This window comes from Diabrotica virgifera, chromosome 3 (assembly GCF_917563875.1).
Source record: "Diabrotica virgifera virgifera chromosome 3, PGI_DIABVI_V3a".
Classification (NCBI taxonomy): Eukaryota; Metazoa; Arthropoda; class Insecta; order Coleoptera; family Chrysomelidae; genus Diabrotica; species Diabrotica virgifera.
The window spans coordinates 40,089,283-40,108,509 of record NC_065445.1 but is presented as its reverse complement, the minus strand read 5'-3'; the positions used below and the strand labels follow the sequence as shown (position 1 = coordinate 40,108,509).

Below are 19,227 nucleotides of genomic sequence, written 5' to 3'. Positions count from 1 at the left end.
AAAATTATTCATTGAAAAATCCTCTACAAAATCGCTATGATCTTATTTTATTGTGAAATGAACGGAAAAAAGTTATAACCTCCAAAAGGAAACTTCTTACAAAATTTTCTCATATTTTTGTGTATAACTTTTTTGTTGGTCACTTGACGATAAAAAGTAATAGATATAAAATTGTAGAAAATTTAATTTGCTACATTTTATGTATAATGAGATTTTCTGTAGGATTTCTAGTTTAGGAGATACAGCGCGAAAGCCCTTTGCACCCCTTTTTCCAATATGGCGGCCGGGGGACAAGGGTGGCGACCCCAAAAACTTGAACTTAAGCTTCTGCTGAACCCCCCTACACATTAAAAAAATAAAATTGACTCCTCTAAGAAATGCAACCTAAATGTAACATTTTAATGGACTAAATGCCTAGTAGGTATTAATCGCATCATAATTTGAGAAAAATTAAAAGAAAAGACTAAGGAGTGAAACATTACAATTATAATATAACAATGGGAAATAGTGTTTTTAACATCACTAGAGTTTATAAGTATATCAATTTATCATTAAATTGTACAGTATAATACCAATTAACATAATAATATCATACACCAAATACCACCTGTTTTAAGATCGTCTTGCAATATGATGGCTGGATAGGAAATGATAGAGTGCAGTGGAGATTAGGAGTTGGAAAAACTCGACCTGACAAATAATTATTATCATACAATATACCAGTGTACGCTTGTAATGACCTCCATACGGAGAAACTTGAAATGAAAAGACTTCTCATTATCATACATGGCGATTTAAATACACTGCTAATCCCAGCTTGTTAAAAGCTGCAAGAGGATGTTAGGAATACGAATAGCTTTATTCAGACAATATATCAGCGGCATGAATAGCCATCGTATAACATCATCTTTAGCCACAAGCATCTGTAGTTGTGGCTACAGAAAATATAGGTTTAAATATAAACATCTCAAAAACAAAAATGATGACAAATTTGGTACCCAACCAGACGATCAGTATGGGCCAGAAGCAGAACTCGTAGATAAATATAAATACCTAGGACATGAAAGTATGATTGGCAGGTATAATCAGACCCATGAACTAAAGAGAAGAATCGACCTTGGGTGGGCAGTATATGAAAAACTGAGAGAAACTTTTAAAAGTATTTGATCAATATGTCCTCCCAGTGTTGACATACAGAGCAGAAATACTTACCTTAACAAAAGCCTCGTCTAGCAAACTGAGTCACATAGAGAATGGAACGACCCATGTTAGAAATAACTCTGCGAACAAAATAAAAAACGAAAATATATAGAAGAATCAAAGTGACTGACGCCATCGAAAGGATAGTCAGACAAAAATGGAGATGGGCAGGACACATAGCTAGAATGACAGATGTGCGATGGACAAAGAGATTATTGGAATGGAGACCAAAGGAATACAAGAGAAGCGTCGGTCGACCACCTACACCATGGACTGACGATTTAAGAAGGCTAAATAAAAACTCGATGAGAGCGTCGCATGATATACAGGTTGGAAAAACGAGGAGGAGGCGGCCTATATTCAGCAGTGGACTTTTGAAGCGGGTTGACGATAATTGCAGCATATTCGTAGATTGTTAAAGCGTCCACTAGCTACCTTTTCTCATATTTTTCATTCTCTATTTATAGTCTAAGAGCTGGGAGCGGATTCTGTGCGTGATAAGTAATATAGAAAAAACTATACGGGGATATGTTGAATTAGTTGTGTACATGACTTTCCCCAACGGGCAGAAACCAGAGTGGGGAACGAGGGTAGTTATAAGGGGTAAAAGTCGCGGTTTTTATTATTTTTTTGTGACGCTCATGATCGAGATAGTGCACCAAAATTTGGGAATAACTAGGTCATGACGCAACTAATTAATATCTCCATGGGCGAAACGCTGCGTGGCCGACAAAGGGGTGGGGCAGGGGTGAAATTAAAAATATAAGGGTTTTTTTGAGACGTTCCTGATCAAGATAGTGCACTAAAATTTGAGAATAAGTAGACCATGACATAACTAAGTAAAATTAACAGAGGTTGAAACCACAGTTGGGAACGAGGGTAGTTATAAGGGGTCAAAGTCGCGGTTTTTATTATTTTTTTTTGTGACGTTCGTGATTGAGATAGTGCACCAAAATTTGGGAATAAGCAGGTCATGACGTAACTAAGTAAAATCTCCAGGGACGGAACGCTGCGGGGGGGGGGGGGGACAAATGTTGTGATGCGTCACAAAAAAAATAATACAAACTACGACTTTAACCCCTTAAAACTACCCTCGTCCCCAATTCTGGTTTCCGCCCCTGGAGATTTTGCTTAGTTACGTCATGATCTACTTATTCCCAAATTTTGGTTCATTATATCGATCACGAACGTCACAAAAAATCCCTTAAAATTTTTATATTCAGATCCAGCCCTGCCCCCATCCCATTGTCGGCCACGCAGCGTTCCGCCCGTGGATATTTTACTTAGTTACCTAATGACCTACTTATTCCCAAATTTTGGTGCACTATCTCGATCATGAGCGTCACAAAAAAAAAAATAATAAAAACCGCGATTTTGAACCCCGTTTAACTACCCTCATTCCCCACTCTGGTTTCCGCCTCTGGAGATTTTACTTTGTTATGTCATGGTCTACTTATTTCCAAATTTTGGTGCACTATCTCAATCACGAACGTCACAAAAAACCCCTTATATTTTTTATATTCATCCCTGCCCCCACCCCTTTGTCGGCCACGCAGCGTTCCGCCCCTGGAGATTTTACTTAGTTACGCCATGGCCTACTTATTTCCAAATTTGGTGCACTATCTCGATCATGAGCGTCACAAAAAAATAATAAAAACCGCGATTTTGAACCCCGTTTAACTACCCTCATCCCCCACTCTGGTTTCTGCCTCTGGAGATTTTACTTTGTTATGTCATGGTCTACTTATTTCCAAATTTTGGTGCACTATCTCAATCACGAACGTCACAAAAACCCCTTATATTTTTATATTCATCCCTGCCCCCCCCCCTTTGTCGGCCACGCAGCGTTCCGCCCTGGAGATTTTACTTAGTTACGTCATGGCCTACTTATTCCCAAATTTTGGTGCACTATCTCGATCATGAGCGTCACAAAAAAAAAATAAAAACCGCGACTTTGACCCCTTATAACTACCCTCGTCCCCCACTCTGGTTTCCGCCCGTTGAGGAAAGTCATGTATACAACTAATTCAACATATCCCCGTATAGTTTTTCCATAGGTATTACTTATCACGCACAAAATCCGCTTCTATCTCTCCGACTATTATAACCATAGAGTTATATATTAGCATAGAGAGAGTGTCTTTCAAAGCGAAGTGACGACACCATCTTTTTTATTTGGATTAGTGCTGTTTCACTCTTGCGCATAGTAAAGCTGCTACAGTTGTCCTCCTCTTCCGTGCCTATATTCACATTGAATGTCATCCTAGATTTTCGATACAATGTGTTAGAAAGAGATGCAGCAAACCAGTCCATGAGATCTTGTCGTCAGGAAGCGCGGAAGGTAGGCTCTCTCTATGTTAATATATACCTCTATGATTATAACATACTGTAACTACCTACTCAAAGCACACTCTACAAATTTCAAATTATTTTCCAGTATATGTCATCTTAACGAATCAGATCTTACTCATAAGTATTGGATTAAAAAACATCTCCGCCTTTATGCACTGCATTACAGAACAATCCTATTTTTTCAAAAGGAATTGGACACAGTAGACCAAAACTTAGACTACTTCGCTCTCTTCCATAAAACTGATGTAATAATACCCACATACAACGAAAACAACATAATCAGCAACAATATCCTGAAATCTATTTTGAACTGCTACAGTGATGCCACAGTTATATACACAGATGCATCTAAATCAAAAGAAGGGACTGGCTGTGCTTATTTTTTACCCTCAGGAGGTTTCGAATGCAAGTACAAACTTCCCAATGAGTTTTCAATTTTCTCTGCGGAATCATTGGCCATACTCGAAGCGTTGAAATATATTAAAAACTCTTATACTAAAAAAAGTTAATTCTTTCAGACTGCCTATCAGTTTTACAGAATATTAAAAATACTTTTTTGCCCAAAACATTTAGTAATCCTTACATATTTTTAATAAAGGATATGTTAAAGCGTTTAGAAGATTCTGACTTCAATATAAAATTTATTTGGGTTAAGGCACATATTGGACTCAAAGATAATGAATATGTAGACTACTTAGCTAAATCCAGTTTAACATCAGGCACTTTATTGTCATATTCTTTATGTGTATCAGATGTTATTACTATTTTTAAAAGAAACCAACTATTGATATGGAAAGATCAATAGAATCTTTACTGCTTAACAAACCCCACAAGATACAGCACTTTACAAACACATAGGCGTAACCAGGATGATCCTAAGGGGGGGGGGTTACAACTACCTAAAAGGGGGGGGTTACAACTACTGGAAGGTCTCTGAGGGCTATGGTGTTAAGCGTATAGAGCTCAAAGTACATCCCAATGGGGGGGGTTACAACCCCCAAAACCCCCCCTGGTTACGCCTATATACAAACAGTGATTCCACAAAGTACTTGGTTTAAGAGTTTTAAAGCTCCACGTAAATATATAACAACTATAAATCGACTATGTTTTGGGCATGCTTGCTATCCAAGTCATTTATATAAAATAAATGTGATTGAAGATGATAATTGCAAACATTCCTATAAGATTTGTACGCGGGAGTGAAATTTTTAAGTAAGTAAGTAAGTAAGTAAGTAAGTAAGTAAGTAAGGTATGCTTTATTGTCAAAAAATTTTACCAATTTGTGGACAAAGCTTATACAAAATAAAAATATACAATAAAAAACAAAAAATAATAAAAAACTACAAACAAAACAAAAACAGAAACAGACACCAAGTAAATGGCGTGAGTTATACTACTTAATATAATTTTATAGTTATTAAGTACACATTAAAAAATTAAAAATTTTGCAAACAATATGTATACAACGTCAGAGCAAAAAGAAGGCGAACGAGGAAAAGAGAAAGGGAAAGTAAATCAAAAGTTCTATGCCGCTGCAAATATGTATAAAAGTACTCGAAAGTAGTAATCCTGCAAGTCAATTTGCTGAATTCAAATCGTTTATAAAAAAGTCATTCACTGTATAAAAAGCTCTCTCCAGCAAATAAGCTTTCAAGGCCTTGCGAAAAGCGGGAAATGCTGCAATAGATTTGATGTTAGATGGCAGGTGATTGTACATTTTTCTCGAATTGTATAGTATAGAGCACTTAACCAGCTCAGACCGTGGGGTTGGCAGATAAAGATTATGCTCCACGTTTCTAAGGGGATAGTTGTGAGTGGGTCTCTCTGGACCTTCTGATGCATGTTTGCGGATTAAACAAACGGATTCAAAAACAAACAAAGAAGGAAGAGTTAATATTTTAAATTTTTTAAAGAATTCTTGGCAATGAACTCTGCTATTGAGTCTCAGGGAGTAACGAAGAGCTCTCTTTTGTAGTTTAAAAATACGCTCAAATTGAGTCGCACAACACGTACCCCAGAATGGAAGGGCGTACCGAAGATGAGACTCAAAAAGGGCATAATAAACGGTCCTAGATGTTGACAAATTCATTTCCGTAGCAACTGATCTTAGCGCAAAACAAGCAGAACTTAATTTTTTGTGTAAGGCATCAATGTGCAAGTTCCATTTTAGAGACTTATTCACAATAAGCCCTAAGAACTTCACCGATTCAACTACCTCTAGATTGTTGTTATTAAGTACTAAAGGTTGCATCATACTGTTGTAAGGTAGGACTTTGGTTTTAGAAACGTTAAATAACAGGAGATTCGAATCGCACCACGATTTAATGGTGACTAGGTCTGTAGCTATGGTATTGCGAAGATCCATAATATCCGTGTTACTCCAAGTAATACTAGTATCATCTGCAAAGAGACATATTTTACCTTTAATGTTCAGACTAGAGATGTCATTTATGTATATCAGAAACAATATAGTGCCTAGAACTGAACCCTGAGGTACCCCACATTCTAATGACATGCAAGAAGACGTCTTCGTGTCAACAAACTGACTTCTTTTATTAAGATATGATTTAAGCCATTTAAGAGCCTTTCCCCTAAATCCATAGTGCTGTAATTTGTCAGTCAAGATGTTATGGTTTACACAATCGAATGCTTTAGAGAAATCACAGAAAATTGTTGCTGTAGAGTGATGGTTGTTTAGACTGGAGTAAACATGATCGAAAAGGAAGAACATAGCATCATTCGTGCATTTGTCACTCAGGAATCCAAATTGATGTGGAGTAAGCAATTTGTATTTCAACAGAAAAGATAAGATTCTTTTTTTTACCAGACTTTCAATTATCTTCGACAACGTGGGCAGGAGTGCAATAGGGCGATAATTCGAAGCAAGATCTTTATCGCCTCCTTTGTGTATAGGAATAATTATTGCTGTCTTAAGGCAGCTTGGAAAAACCCCAGTTTCGAATGACCTGTTTATTAAGGTAGTAAGATGGTTTAAAGTGCAATCAGGTAGAGCAGAAAACATTTTAAGAGTGAGGCCATCAGTCCCAGATGACGATTTATTTTTAATGTCATTTATTGTAGAGCGTAGTTCACCTAATACTATGGGTGTAAAAAAGAAACTATTTACATTCCTCTGAGAAAGATATGAAATCGGATCCTGAGAAGGAGGAGTATTTGTTAAATTTTTTGCCACATTTACAAAGTAATTGTTCAGGGTCTCAGGAGAAGTCGGGATTGTGGTGGGAGAAGAAGTCTTATCTCTCAGTTCATTTACGATAGACCACGTTTCCTTAGCAACATTACCTGATTTAGCCAGCCTCGCATTGTAATAAATTTCCTTGGCGGCCTTTATGGCTTTATGGTAAATTTTCTTGTAAAGCCTAACGTAATCATGGAAGGATATGTTGTCCGAGAATTTTTTTAGGTACGATAATGAGCGCATGTTCTTTGCAGATATACGTAGACCTCTAGTTGACCAGGGTTTACGATGTTTAGTTTTGATGGGCCTAAGAGGAAAGGATTCGTATGCCAGACCAGACAATAACTTTATGAATCTAGAAAACTCGATGTCGACATCAACAGAGCGGAAGGCCCAGTCAGTTGTTTGACATAGGTGTTTAAATGTTAGAAAATTTTGTTCTCCAAAGACACGGAACAATTTTCGTTGCGTGTTTTCACTACTATTTTTTGATTTTAACCAAAATGTAGTCAATACTGCTTCATGATCAGAGAAACCTGAGTTGAAAACAGTACAGTCAGTAGAATTTGGAGCTAAAGACGATACGACATAGTCAATGATACTAGAGCTAGTTTTAGTTATTCTGGTTGGGGAATTTACATGCATACCTATACCAAAGGAATCAAAGATAGAATGAAGAGATTCTTGAGCAGCACACACACTGGAGTAGTCAATATTTAGATCGCCACATAGAATTAATTTACTTTTTAAAGGAATAGATTCTAGCAAGCTAAGTAGTTGTTGTAAGAAAATCGGCACATCCGCATCGGGAGTTCTATAAATACAAATAATATAGAGGTCAGAAGATTTCTGATAAATTATGGAGAATTCAAAAACTTTTTCAATTAATAAATTATCAAATTTGGTCACTGCTGAAAAATCATTTTGTGTAGACATAATCAAAGTACCCCCATGAGATAATCTACTCCTGTTAAATCTGGATATAATAGTGTAATTTTTAATAAACACAGGTTCATCAACATTTAACCAATGTTCAGTTATGGCAACAATCTCAGGAAAATTTAGCTCTTCTAGTAATAGAAGTAATTCATGAGTTTTGTGTCTTAAGGACTGAATGTTAATAAGAAATAAACTTAGCTTGCTATCGTCCAAATTGTCAGAAGGCGCTTGATCTTCTGTACGCGTCAATTTATTTAATAAAATTTTTTGCTAGATGGGGAATTACTCGAAAAATATTTATTCTGACATTCCCTAATTTTCTGGAGTCGGAGGCGTGTCTCAGTGGAAAAGAAGGTTTCAAAAGCCGAAAGATCTGCTTCAACTTCAGCAGTACTAATACCATAAGCCTCATGGAATCTGTGATACAGCTTACGCAGGGAATCCATGTCAGTAGGAAGTCCCTCTGAAGCCAGCATCAACTTAATGGTGGTGTTGGTGTGCCCATCGTAACACGTACTCGAGGGCTGATCATGGAGATAGGCAAGGAAGAGTCGAAGAGGATTCAAAATTCCAGGGTCCCTCAGTCTAGCTAACAAGTAACGACTATTTTCCACATCCGCAGTACGAGATAGCCGCACTATAGGTGGAGTCATCGGGTCCATACAAAGCCCATCATCCTTTTTCATAGTTTTCTCCGTAAGCACAATACTTGAATTTTGTTTATTAAAGGACTTACTTGCAATAATGGCATCCCTATCTGAACCAATCTGAATGGATATGCCCTCCTTAGTAGGTGTTGATGGTGTCGTGTAAGGAGTACTGGATGCTGGAGCCGCTACTTTTATGGTCGTTGAAGCTGAATTGGCATGCGCTGGAGGATTGTCATTAAGGTTGTCTACTACAGTACCAGGCGGCCACAAACTTGGATCTTTCAGCAACTTGATGAAACTTTGATTGATTTTTTCAGATTTACATCCTTTTTTATCATAAATGTTATATCACTTTATGTGTTATTTATTGTATTAGTATATTGATTCTGTTTAATTTTGTATTATGGATATGATTGTATATTCTTTATTGCAACTGGCTGAATAACTAAGGTCTATGCCATTAAATAAAAAAAATCTACCTTTGAAGTTTGAAGCCTACTGTGCTACGCTAGTATTTAAAACAACTTACCCGATATTTCTTTTATTTTCAACGATGACATTTAGAAGTTTTCCAGATGTTGGTGTCGAGTTGAGCGAGTCTCCGAAATAGGTATTATTGCCTTGTGAACCTTCACTGTTTATGAAGTCCTCCAACTGAGAAAAATCCAAGGCTTCGTTATCTATTCCACCCACGAAATCTGTACCCCGAGCTGAAACAAAAAAATATTATGAAAATTGTATAGTTGTTATACCAACAATGCATTAATGAAAATGGTTAAGGTACATTGACCGACGAAGGAATTGCAGGAATCATAAAATGCACTTAATAACTTAAAAAAAGGGCATCTCTATATTTTTTTATAAACTGTTTATTTTTTTGCAATTTTTGCCAACGAGGGGTCAAAGAGTTTTAAAATAGGTTAGTCATGCCATTTGGAACTGTCTTTACATATTTCCTAACAATGTTAGTGAGAAACGGAAGAGTACGTTATCTTCAATATACAATTTTCTCCATTAATGTACCAGTCACCAGTTTTATGTATGGGATAATACAATATTATGAAACCGGCAACCAGATAGATCACACCCTAAAGGTAAGAACAGAACGAGTGGGTCGCGGTGGAGGTGTAGGTCGCGGTCGATGTCGATATCCATGTAAAACAAACACATTGTAGTGAATGGAAGAGAACAGAGCAGGTAAGTCGCGGTGGAGGTTTAGCGCTATGCCATCCAGGAGGTTTACATCGATGCTTTTGAAAATAAAATGAGTTTGTTTTACATGGATGTCTACTGCGCGGCCTACAAGGATGCTTCCCTGTGATTGGTCCGTTTGAAGCCAAGTTGTCATTACCTGCGCTATCTGAGTTGATTCTTTTTATATAATCCCTTTTTTGTATTCAGTTTATTTTTGAATTTCTGAAGTATTTAAATTCAGTAAATTTTTGAAATATGAAGGAAGGTCTGATTATTTACAGCTGACAGTTCATCACTATCATCACTTGACTGACACAACATCGCAAAAGCACAGTCTTTTTGTCATTCAAATTTCATTAAACTACTTCACTTGATAGTGGTTCTAGCTCGACTGAAAGCGCAGGTGACCTCCTTGCTATGTGCTGTCGACATCGACCGCGACTTAACTAGTAGCATCCACCGCGACCTACATCTCCACCTCGACCCACTTGTTCTTTTCTTACCCTAATAGATTCAAGGCATTCTTCCGATCTCTTGGATGTCAGAAGCTATCACGACGTCCAAATATAGTTAATGTCCACTTTCTTGTAATGGGAAAAATCAGAGGAAGAATATCAAACCTAAAGAAGAATAAACATAATAAACAAGATAGAATTTTTCTTCTTCTTCTTTTTGTATAGACAGGACTGTCTGTTTTTTCAATGTACCTCCAGTAAGTTGTCGTTCCATCGTTTTCGTGATCTTCCCACTGATCGTCTATATTGGGGAACCGTCTCTCGCCGTCCTCACTACTTTTATTTTTTGAAGTTATACTTCTTTAGGCACGAGGGTGAATTTTTATTTTGCTGGGGGCTGGGTGCATGCGCACACCGACAGTATGGTATGAAACGTTATGAGGGATCTGATTGTGTGTTAAAATCATCTGTCAATAATTGTTCAAATGGAGATTCTGAATAAACAAAATGTTGTGTATATTAGTTTTTATTGTTGTGAGGACAGTGACCAAAAGCAAGTTCTTAATTGTAGTGACTTTTTAAATAGTTTTTAAAAGCAACAGGTACGTACCTTATTGTAAATGTTTCAGTATTGTAATAAAAAATTACAAATTAGGTAAATACCTATTTGGAAAATGTACCTACCTAGCTAGTAGGTAATGCTTTGATTTACATAATTTGATTACCAACAAAAATCGCCATCTAATATATTGCTTTTTTAGTCTATATTTTGTCGTATTTTAATTCCACAAGAATCAAACTTATTTGATTAAACTAACAGAATAAGCAACTGTCAAAAAATTTTTAAAACGTTTAGTTGCTAGGTATATCTTTCCACTTCATTCACATGTCTCGGTAGTTAAATTCTGCGTGGGGTGAGTTCAAAATAATCTAAACCTAATAGACGCAGGTTCAATTCCAAATGCAAATTTTTATTTTTTTTTATACATTTTATGATTGTAAGTATATCTATTATATTTTTTTTTTCAGAAAATACGTATTTAGTTAAAATTTTCTCAACAACTGTTCAGAAATAATTTCTTTCGTTTCATTTTTCAATGTGTTTGCGTGTGTTTTATTCTTTTATTTTTTTAATTTTTCGTATTGTTTTAATAAAAATTTTTGGAAAGTAGTAAGTATTAAAATTAGTTTAATATTTAAATAAAATATAAATAAAATGTTATAGTGATTTCGTTGAAATCATACAATAGAAGTATAACTTCTTACGTGCGTACAAAGTACACACACATTATTTTTTTTTGTCATTCGGCTTATGTGGTCGTTCCATTCTACTCTTCTGTTTTTACCCAGTTATTAATGTTGTCCACCTTACATCTTCGTCGTATATCTGCACTTCTAGCTCTGTCCCATAGTGTCTTACCATCGGTTTTTCGAAGGGTTTTCATCTCCGCTGTTTTTTTCGTGATGCCTAGATATTTAAACTCCATCACTTGTTCTATTATCTGATCTGACCCTCCAGTTCCAATTTACTTCTTATTGGATTTGCTGTTATCACCACGCATTTTGTCTTTTTTGTGGAAATTAACCTGTTAAATTTTCTGGCGGTTATATTAAACTGGCGCAGCATACATATGTTGTAAATCATTTTCACTTTGAGATATTAGTATTGCATCGTTTGCATAGCTGATTATTGTTTTCACCCATTTTGAAAAAATGTGAAAACATAGAATTACCCACGTCCGTCTGTCTGTCTATGATCACAACTCCTCCGTCAGTATACTAGGTAGAATGACAAATGAGGTGTCAAATGAAAGCTTATAATCCAAGGATGGTACTAAAGGTGAGAAATTTGACCTAGGCTGTCTGTCCGTCCGACCGCGAATATAACTCCTCCGTCATTATACCAGGTAAAACGACAAATGAGGTGTCAAATGAAAACTTATAATCCAAGGATGGTATTAAAGGTGATAAATTTGACCTAGGCTGTCTGTCCGTCCGACCGCGAATATAACTCCTCCGTCATTATACCAGGTATAATGACAAATGAGGTGTCAAATGAAAGCTTATAATCCAAGGTTGGTACTAAAGGTGAGAAATTTGACCTAGGCTGTCGGTCCGTCTGTCCGTCCGACCGGGAATATAACTCCTCCGTCACTATACCAGGTAGAATGAGAAATGAGGTGCCGAATGAAAGCTTATAACTCAAGGATAGTATTAAAGATGGGAAATTTGACATCGGACTTCCGGTTTTAGAGTTGCAACAATGACTCAAAATTAGTAAAATCGTATATCAATCGATGCAAAGTTACACGAAGAGTCCAAATATCGTCTTCCAATTCTACTTTAGATTACTTTGGGTGAAAATCTAGGACTTACGAAGTTCAATTACTTTTTTAAGTTGTTTTTCTCCCATTTGTATCTTTTTTAGTTCTTACTTTTTTTATTATTTCATCCATGATTAGGTTGACCAATGAAGGAATCAAAAAATCAATAAAGTCTTATCACATTGCCAGCTTCAATTGGGTCAGTTAGTTCAACTTCTACTTTTACTTTTATTGTGTTGTTCTGGTAGATGTTTTCGATCGTTTTAATTATTCCTAGAGATCTCTTGAGTATAAAAAATGGATAACGTCCTTTAATTTGTTCGTCAAATACTTTCTTAAGGTCCACGAAATATAAATATGCCGGTTTACTGCATTTTAACGATTTCTCTTGAACTTGCCTCATTATAAATATAGCGTCGGTGCATGATCGTCCCGACCTAAAACCTTGTTGTTCTTCTGCTAATGTTATAATTTCATTAACAAAATAGAATTAAGGGCATAGGCGCAAAATTTTGCCTGTCAAAATGTTCAATGTGTTTTAAATGTATTAATTTTTTTCGAATCCTGAGAAAACTAATAAATATTTTTGAAAAATTTAAACGCAGAATGAAAGATTACATTATTACTGAGGGCCGAAAGTCCCTGAAAACTTCTATGTTTATTTTAATTATTTTAAAGTTACACGGGTAAAAATAAAATAGAAAATTTAGTGTGATTTTTAATTGCAAATATTTCATATTTCAAACTTTTTATTTATCCTAAGGGATTTTCGGCGCTCGGTAATATCGTAATATTTCATTCTGCGTTTAAATTTTTCAAAAATACTTATTAGTTTTCTCAGGATTCGAAAAAAATGAATACATTTAAAACACATTGAAAATTTTGACAGACGACATATTACGCCTTTTCCCTTAATGTGGATAATTTACGTATTGAGATAGAATAATAAGAACAAGATAGAAGAAGACAAATGGATAATAGATCGGAGTGCCCGCATGTTGGTAAAATGTAGAGGAATAATTGCAGGCAAAGTGTAGAAACATAATAATTATTGAAAAAGCAACGGAAATAATAGGAAAACCAAACCAGTTACAACAACGAATAGTTTGACACAGTTAACACCAAAAAAAATCAAGCAGGATGTACAAGATGTGCTGGAAAAGAGTAAAAACGCAAAAGAAATAAGCATAACAATGGAAATCCAATGAAATAATACGGTAAACACAAGTACATGGATAAGAAAACTGACAATAAAATAAAAAGGAATAAATTCCTCTCATTGGCTGTACACCATAATAAAAAATTACTAAGGAAGTAAAACTTCTCTTGTAGGTAGATCGTATATAATTTTATTAAAATTTTTCTAAAAAGATCCAAGTTGGATTAAAGTGGGTATATCACTAGTACAAAAAAAACGTTTTCGGACTAATCAGTCCATCATCAGGTTGAAACCTAAAATAAGTAAACCACTGTATAAAAAGGCAAAGTTGAAATTTTGACTGTTAAAAAGTTAGGAAAAAAAAATGAAAACATGTGGTTACTTACTTCAGATCTAAAGTAGTTGGAACTAGCTACATAGGTAGGTCGAATGACCTTACCATTATAAAAATTAAGCCATTTCGGCTACAACAATGTCGACAATAAGTCGATGTTAAAAGAATACAATTAGACTATAATGGAGTCTTCATTTTGGCTTCAAACTGACAGACTAAAATATGACATTGAAAGAATATTGACAAGACCTTCTAGATAGGGAATTTTATGTGTATACAGTTATTTTATATTGTAAAATTGCAAAAAAAATTTCTAAATGATTGAATTTAATTAACTATTAAATAAATGAGTGAGAATAAAACAATTTATATTAATAATAACATAGAATTATTTATGATAATTCTATGACTATTGAAAGCGAAAATTTTGCCAACAAGGTAATGACGTCACTTATTCGACAAGAAGAAAAGAATAAAGAAAAACTGAAGAAAAATAAAAGGAAATTTATTAAATGATGAATATAAGGTAAAAGTATTAATGATTAAATATGGAGTTTGACTGTTATGATATGCAATTTCAGTTAATTTAAAAAAAAACAAAGAGTAGAATTACGAGTATAACTGGTTGCCTGAATTCATGTACATTAAAAGGGAAATGAAAACAAAATTAAGAGTAAGTTACTATGGTGTGAGGTAAATGAGATTAAAGTACCAAATGGTTGTATAATTTATATGAAAATAAAATTAAAAATGACAATGACTAAATCACTAAAATGACAAAAACTGACAATGGTTTAAGCGACTTTAAGAATTAAGGTACATATAAATAAAATTTTTATTCGACAATCCACAAATTTTCTGATTTTTCTTAGACTAATTAATTACCCACAACAAGTAAATCTTCGAGAACCTACATAACTACCTGTTATTCTAAATAATGTGGATGAAGGAAGATAATAACATAATTTAGTACACGTTTAGACAATATCGTGGGTGTTGCCATGGAGATCAGTCAACAACGGGCTGGGATTTATTGAACAAACAAATTTGCATGATGACCCCGAAAACATCTTGGCGTGTTTTCGAACAAAAAACGCATTCGTACAAACAGTTTAATGGATACTTAGAGGTTAGTTGTAAACATTTAGGGTCTTTAAACGGTAAAATGTGGATAAATACTATACGAGGATACTTCCTATAATAGACCAAGAGGCAGCGCTGAAAAAACCCTTTGAATTTACTAAAGCTAGATTTTTCACAGTTGAGTACTGTGAGCGTGTAGAGAAACATACTGGGGTCGGTCAAGCGAAACGTAGAACAGGGGTTACTGAGAGGGTATCAAAGTTGCTTTCTTACGAAGGTAATTAAATCCATTTACTAAGGCTGAAAATCAGTACACACATTCTAAATTAAATATAAATAAAAGTTATTATAGTCGGTCAGCTGTATGACGGGACAGAGCCGGTCGATCGGCCCCAATAGTCGATTGAGAAAATGAAGCACTTTGGCTCGCAATTTTTTCGTCCAGCATGGATTTACTTGAAATTTTCACAGAAGGTAGGGAATAGTGCAAGGATCATTTTCTATCTCATGCTGCTATCATATGCTAAAACCTAGGGGGTGGTTGCCACCCCATCTCGGGGTGGAAATTTTTTCAAAAAACCCTCTAAAAAAAGTCGATTTTTTCGTCGAAAACTGTTATTTTCAAGCGCGAATAACTCGAAAAATGTTAGTTTTACGAAGAAAATGTAAAGAACATTTTTTTAGAAGAATTTAGAAGAATTACATGGTTAAAATGTAATAAAAAATTCCCACCCCCGAGATGGGGTGGCAACCACCCCCAAGGATTTAGCGTAAGATAGCGTGATAGCATGATATGAAAATTATCCCTGGACTATTCCCTACCTTCTGTGAAAATTTCAAGTAAATCCATGCTGGACGAAAAAATTGCGAGCCAAAATGCTTCATTTCCTCAATCGACTATGGGGGCCGACCGACCGGCTCTTTCCCGTCATACAGCTGACCGACTATAAAATAACTTTTATTTATTTAATTTAGAATGTGTGTACTGATTTTCAGTCTTAGTAAATGGATTTAATTACCTTCGTAGGAAAGCAACTTTGATACCCTCTCAGTAACCCCTGTTCTACGTTTCGCTTGACCGACCGCAGTATGTTTCTCTACACATTCACAGTAATCAACTGTGAAAAATCTAGCTTTAGTAAATTCAAAGAGATTTTTCAGCGCTGCCTCTCCGTCTATAATATTTATCTACATTTAGAATTACCTGGAAGTTGAGAAAATTTGTTTTTCTATTTACATTTTACCTATACAGCTCAACTTGCCTTAAAGGCCCATTGTTTGGAATTTTTCCACTGTTTCCTAGATTTTCCTCTGTCCACGACCGCAGTTTTCCAATTTGTTATCCCGATTGTTTCAAGGTCTTCCTTACACGCTTCTAGCCACGTTTTCCGTCGTCTTCCTATTCTTTTCTTTCCTTCCACTATCAGCGGCGAGTTCTTTGCCCACCTTCTGTCAGCCATTCTCGCAAGATAACCTAACCATCTAAGTCTCTTTGTTCTGACGATCTGGCTAATTTCTGGTTTCCGATCTGATCTCTGAATTTGTTCCTCTCCTCCAAACATTTTCACTCCGCTCCCAGATGTTCAGCATGATACGAAGATATGACACCACGCAGCTCCTGTCAAATGTCAAGTGACGTTAATACGTGACGATTCCGACATTTTGTCATTTGTTGTTTGTTTCCATGGTTTGTTTCTGCTATTTAGCTTTCAACGATTGTTATTAGTATTTAATATGTCATCGGGTTGGCAAATACAATATAATTAACACATTTTTAAATAATTTATGGATTCGACCGTTACTTGATGGAAGTTCATTTTATCTCACAATAAAACACTGAAAAACGTTTGTTTTTCTATACTTCCACAAAATTTATTACAACTATGTTATTACTACAGCTGTTTCGGCAAAGTAGATAGTGGGGCGGTATAGCCAGACGAGACAGACACACTGCGGTACAGACCCAGACAATGTCGGTAAGCATTGGATCTATATTACCGACCTCTCCGAATCTTATTACGGTTCAGTGGTTTAGATATCAAACTAGTCAAGATCTGAACCATTTTAGATAGCTCCACTGATCGTACCGTTGGTTTAAAGTAGATGGTGTTAATACACCTTTTAACATTGCTACTGATAGTTGTATTTATGGAAAGACTCTACGTAAGCTACTTGATCGAAAGACGACTCTTTAATAACCATTAGGTGACAAATTCCCCTGATCATGTTTCTAAAACATACATAGAACACTATACGTACTCAACTCAATAGGTGACAGCCCGGTTTGTAAGCGAGTCTAAAGAGGAAAACTGACAGAGCGTGTTGCGACATTATGAGTGAAATAAAAAAATGTAACAGAAAAAGATAAAAACTGAAGACGGAATTCAACCCAACGTGAAAAAGATTAAACGTAAGAAGAGATAGAGAAATTTCTGTCAAAATTTGGTATTTATGACCCTTAAAATAACACCAAATGCTAAAATTTATTAGCCTGTGGATAGTGTGGATGTCTCGTCAGCCGAGGGTGTGATCAGTGGCGTGGTAATTTTATGGTCAAACTACGTTTTGTTCTAATTTTTATCATTGTGAGAATTAAAAAAACCAACTAATATTTTTATCTCCACCACTGAGAGCGGTCAACTTTTTGGTTGCCTGTATTCTTCGGGACATTTTATCACAAAGTGTAAATATTACTAATTTTACCGTCTTGTGGGGTATCTGCGTTCTCTTTCTTTTCCACTATTATATATATTATATCTCTCTTTGCCGACGTTTAAATTGGGACCCACTTGAATCTCGCTTCAACACGCGCCTCGACCTCGTCGTGAGAATTCTCCATAACAGACACCTTAAGTGTCATCACTTGAGAAAGGCACTTTGCCGAAACAGCTGTAGTAATAACATAGTTGTAATAAATTTTGTGGAAGTATAGAAAAACAAACGTTTTTCAGTGTTTTATTGTGAGATAACACATTTTTGTTTATTAACGTTAATAAAAAGTGTTTTGTTAAATGTATTCTATTTTTTATTTAACCCAAAAACCTATTAAAGCTTGGAAAGGAAGTATTTCGTTTATGTTGAAATTTAGTATTAACAGGAGCTCTGTATAATAGGTAAGATACATAGAATAAATCATCTAAGAATCATAGCTACAATCTGTTATGCACCACTTCCAGTTCAAACAAGAAAGAAAATTGACAAAAAGGCAATCAAACGTTATTTGATTGGTTTAGGTTTAGATGAAGAAGATACAGAATTTTTGTTGAGGAGGAGAATAAGGTCATATTGGAAAGAGATGTTAAACATTTGGAAAAACTGGTTGTCAGAAACGAGTTCAATTGCCTCTACAATACCTCCTTATAGAAAATAATTCTAAAAATGACCATGATTATACATATCTCAATTAGAACAAAATGAGATCGATAATGAAATAATCTCACAGGACGGTGAAGATGACCATAAAAGAATCGGTAGATATGGAAACAGGAAGATATAACCTAAGAAATTGTAATCAAACTAAAAAGCCTTCACATAAATTTCCACTGCAGAACAAGTTACAGATGTGATGACCAAACCTCTAACGAAAATAAGATTCCACATCCTCTCAAAGACGTGACTGATGTAGATGCGAAAAACCTTTTTAATAACGGAAAGTGTTGAAATTTAGTAGGTATTAATAAGGTTTTTCTCATTGTATTCAGTGAATGTCATAATTACGTTAATGTGATAATAATTTTAATGACAACATCACTATTTTAAGTGCACATTTGCCTATTTTATCTTCAATAAATCCATAATTCACAAAAGTTTATATCCATTACTTTATCACTACGTTTCGTAAAAAAAAATTTAACATAAATAATCCGTAATTTTGTTACCAGAATGCTTCCACTCTTCATGTTATCCATAGGTTATTTCAAATTGGCGCCGCTAACTAGTCACGTATTGACGTCATGCGCAGAACCGAACGAATTTGAAACACTTTGGTGTCATATCTCCTAAATTTATTGTATCATGATGTTCAGCATATTTTCTTGATTTATGTTCATAACCCATGTTTCGCATCCGTAAGGGACTGTGGGTTGAATCACTGTTCGATATAGTATCAATTTTGTCTCTCTGGAGATGTTTTTTGCTCTTAGTAGTTTTGTGTAGGGCTCCGACAGTCTTCCTTCCTCTCGAAATTCGCTTCTCAATTTCTTGGCTTTGTTCCTCTTAACGTGTTAGGGTTACTCCTAGATACTCAAACTCCGTCACCCTTTTGAAGTAATGCTCTTTACTCTCGTTGTTTGTGGTAGTCTTCAATTGTGTATGTTCATAATGTGGTCTGCCCACTTG

At 35.3% G+C, this 19,227-nt stretch overlaps 1 protein-coding gene across 2 annotated transcripts in view; it reads right to left on the bottom strand.

The window, feature by feature from the left end:
* The window catches only part of LOC114328965 (E3 ubiquitin-protein ligase TRIM37), a 215,095-nt gene that overhangs the window by 86,003 nt on the left and 109,865 nt on the right, over nucleotides 1-19,227 (bottom strand). For both annotated transcript variants that reach the window (XM_050647883.1, XM_050647882.1), the window contains exon 2: nucleotides 8,870-9,050. In XM_050647883.1, the coding sequence (XP_050503840.1) occupies nucleotides 8,870-9,050 (181 nt within the window). The remainder of the gene's footprint in view (nucleotides 1-8,869; nucleotides 9,051-19,227) is intronic.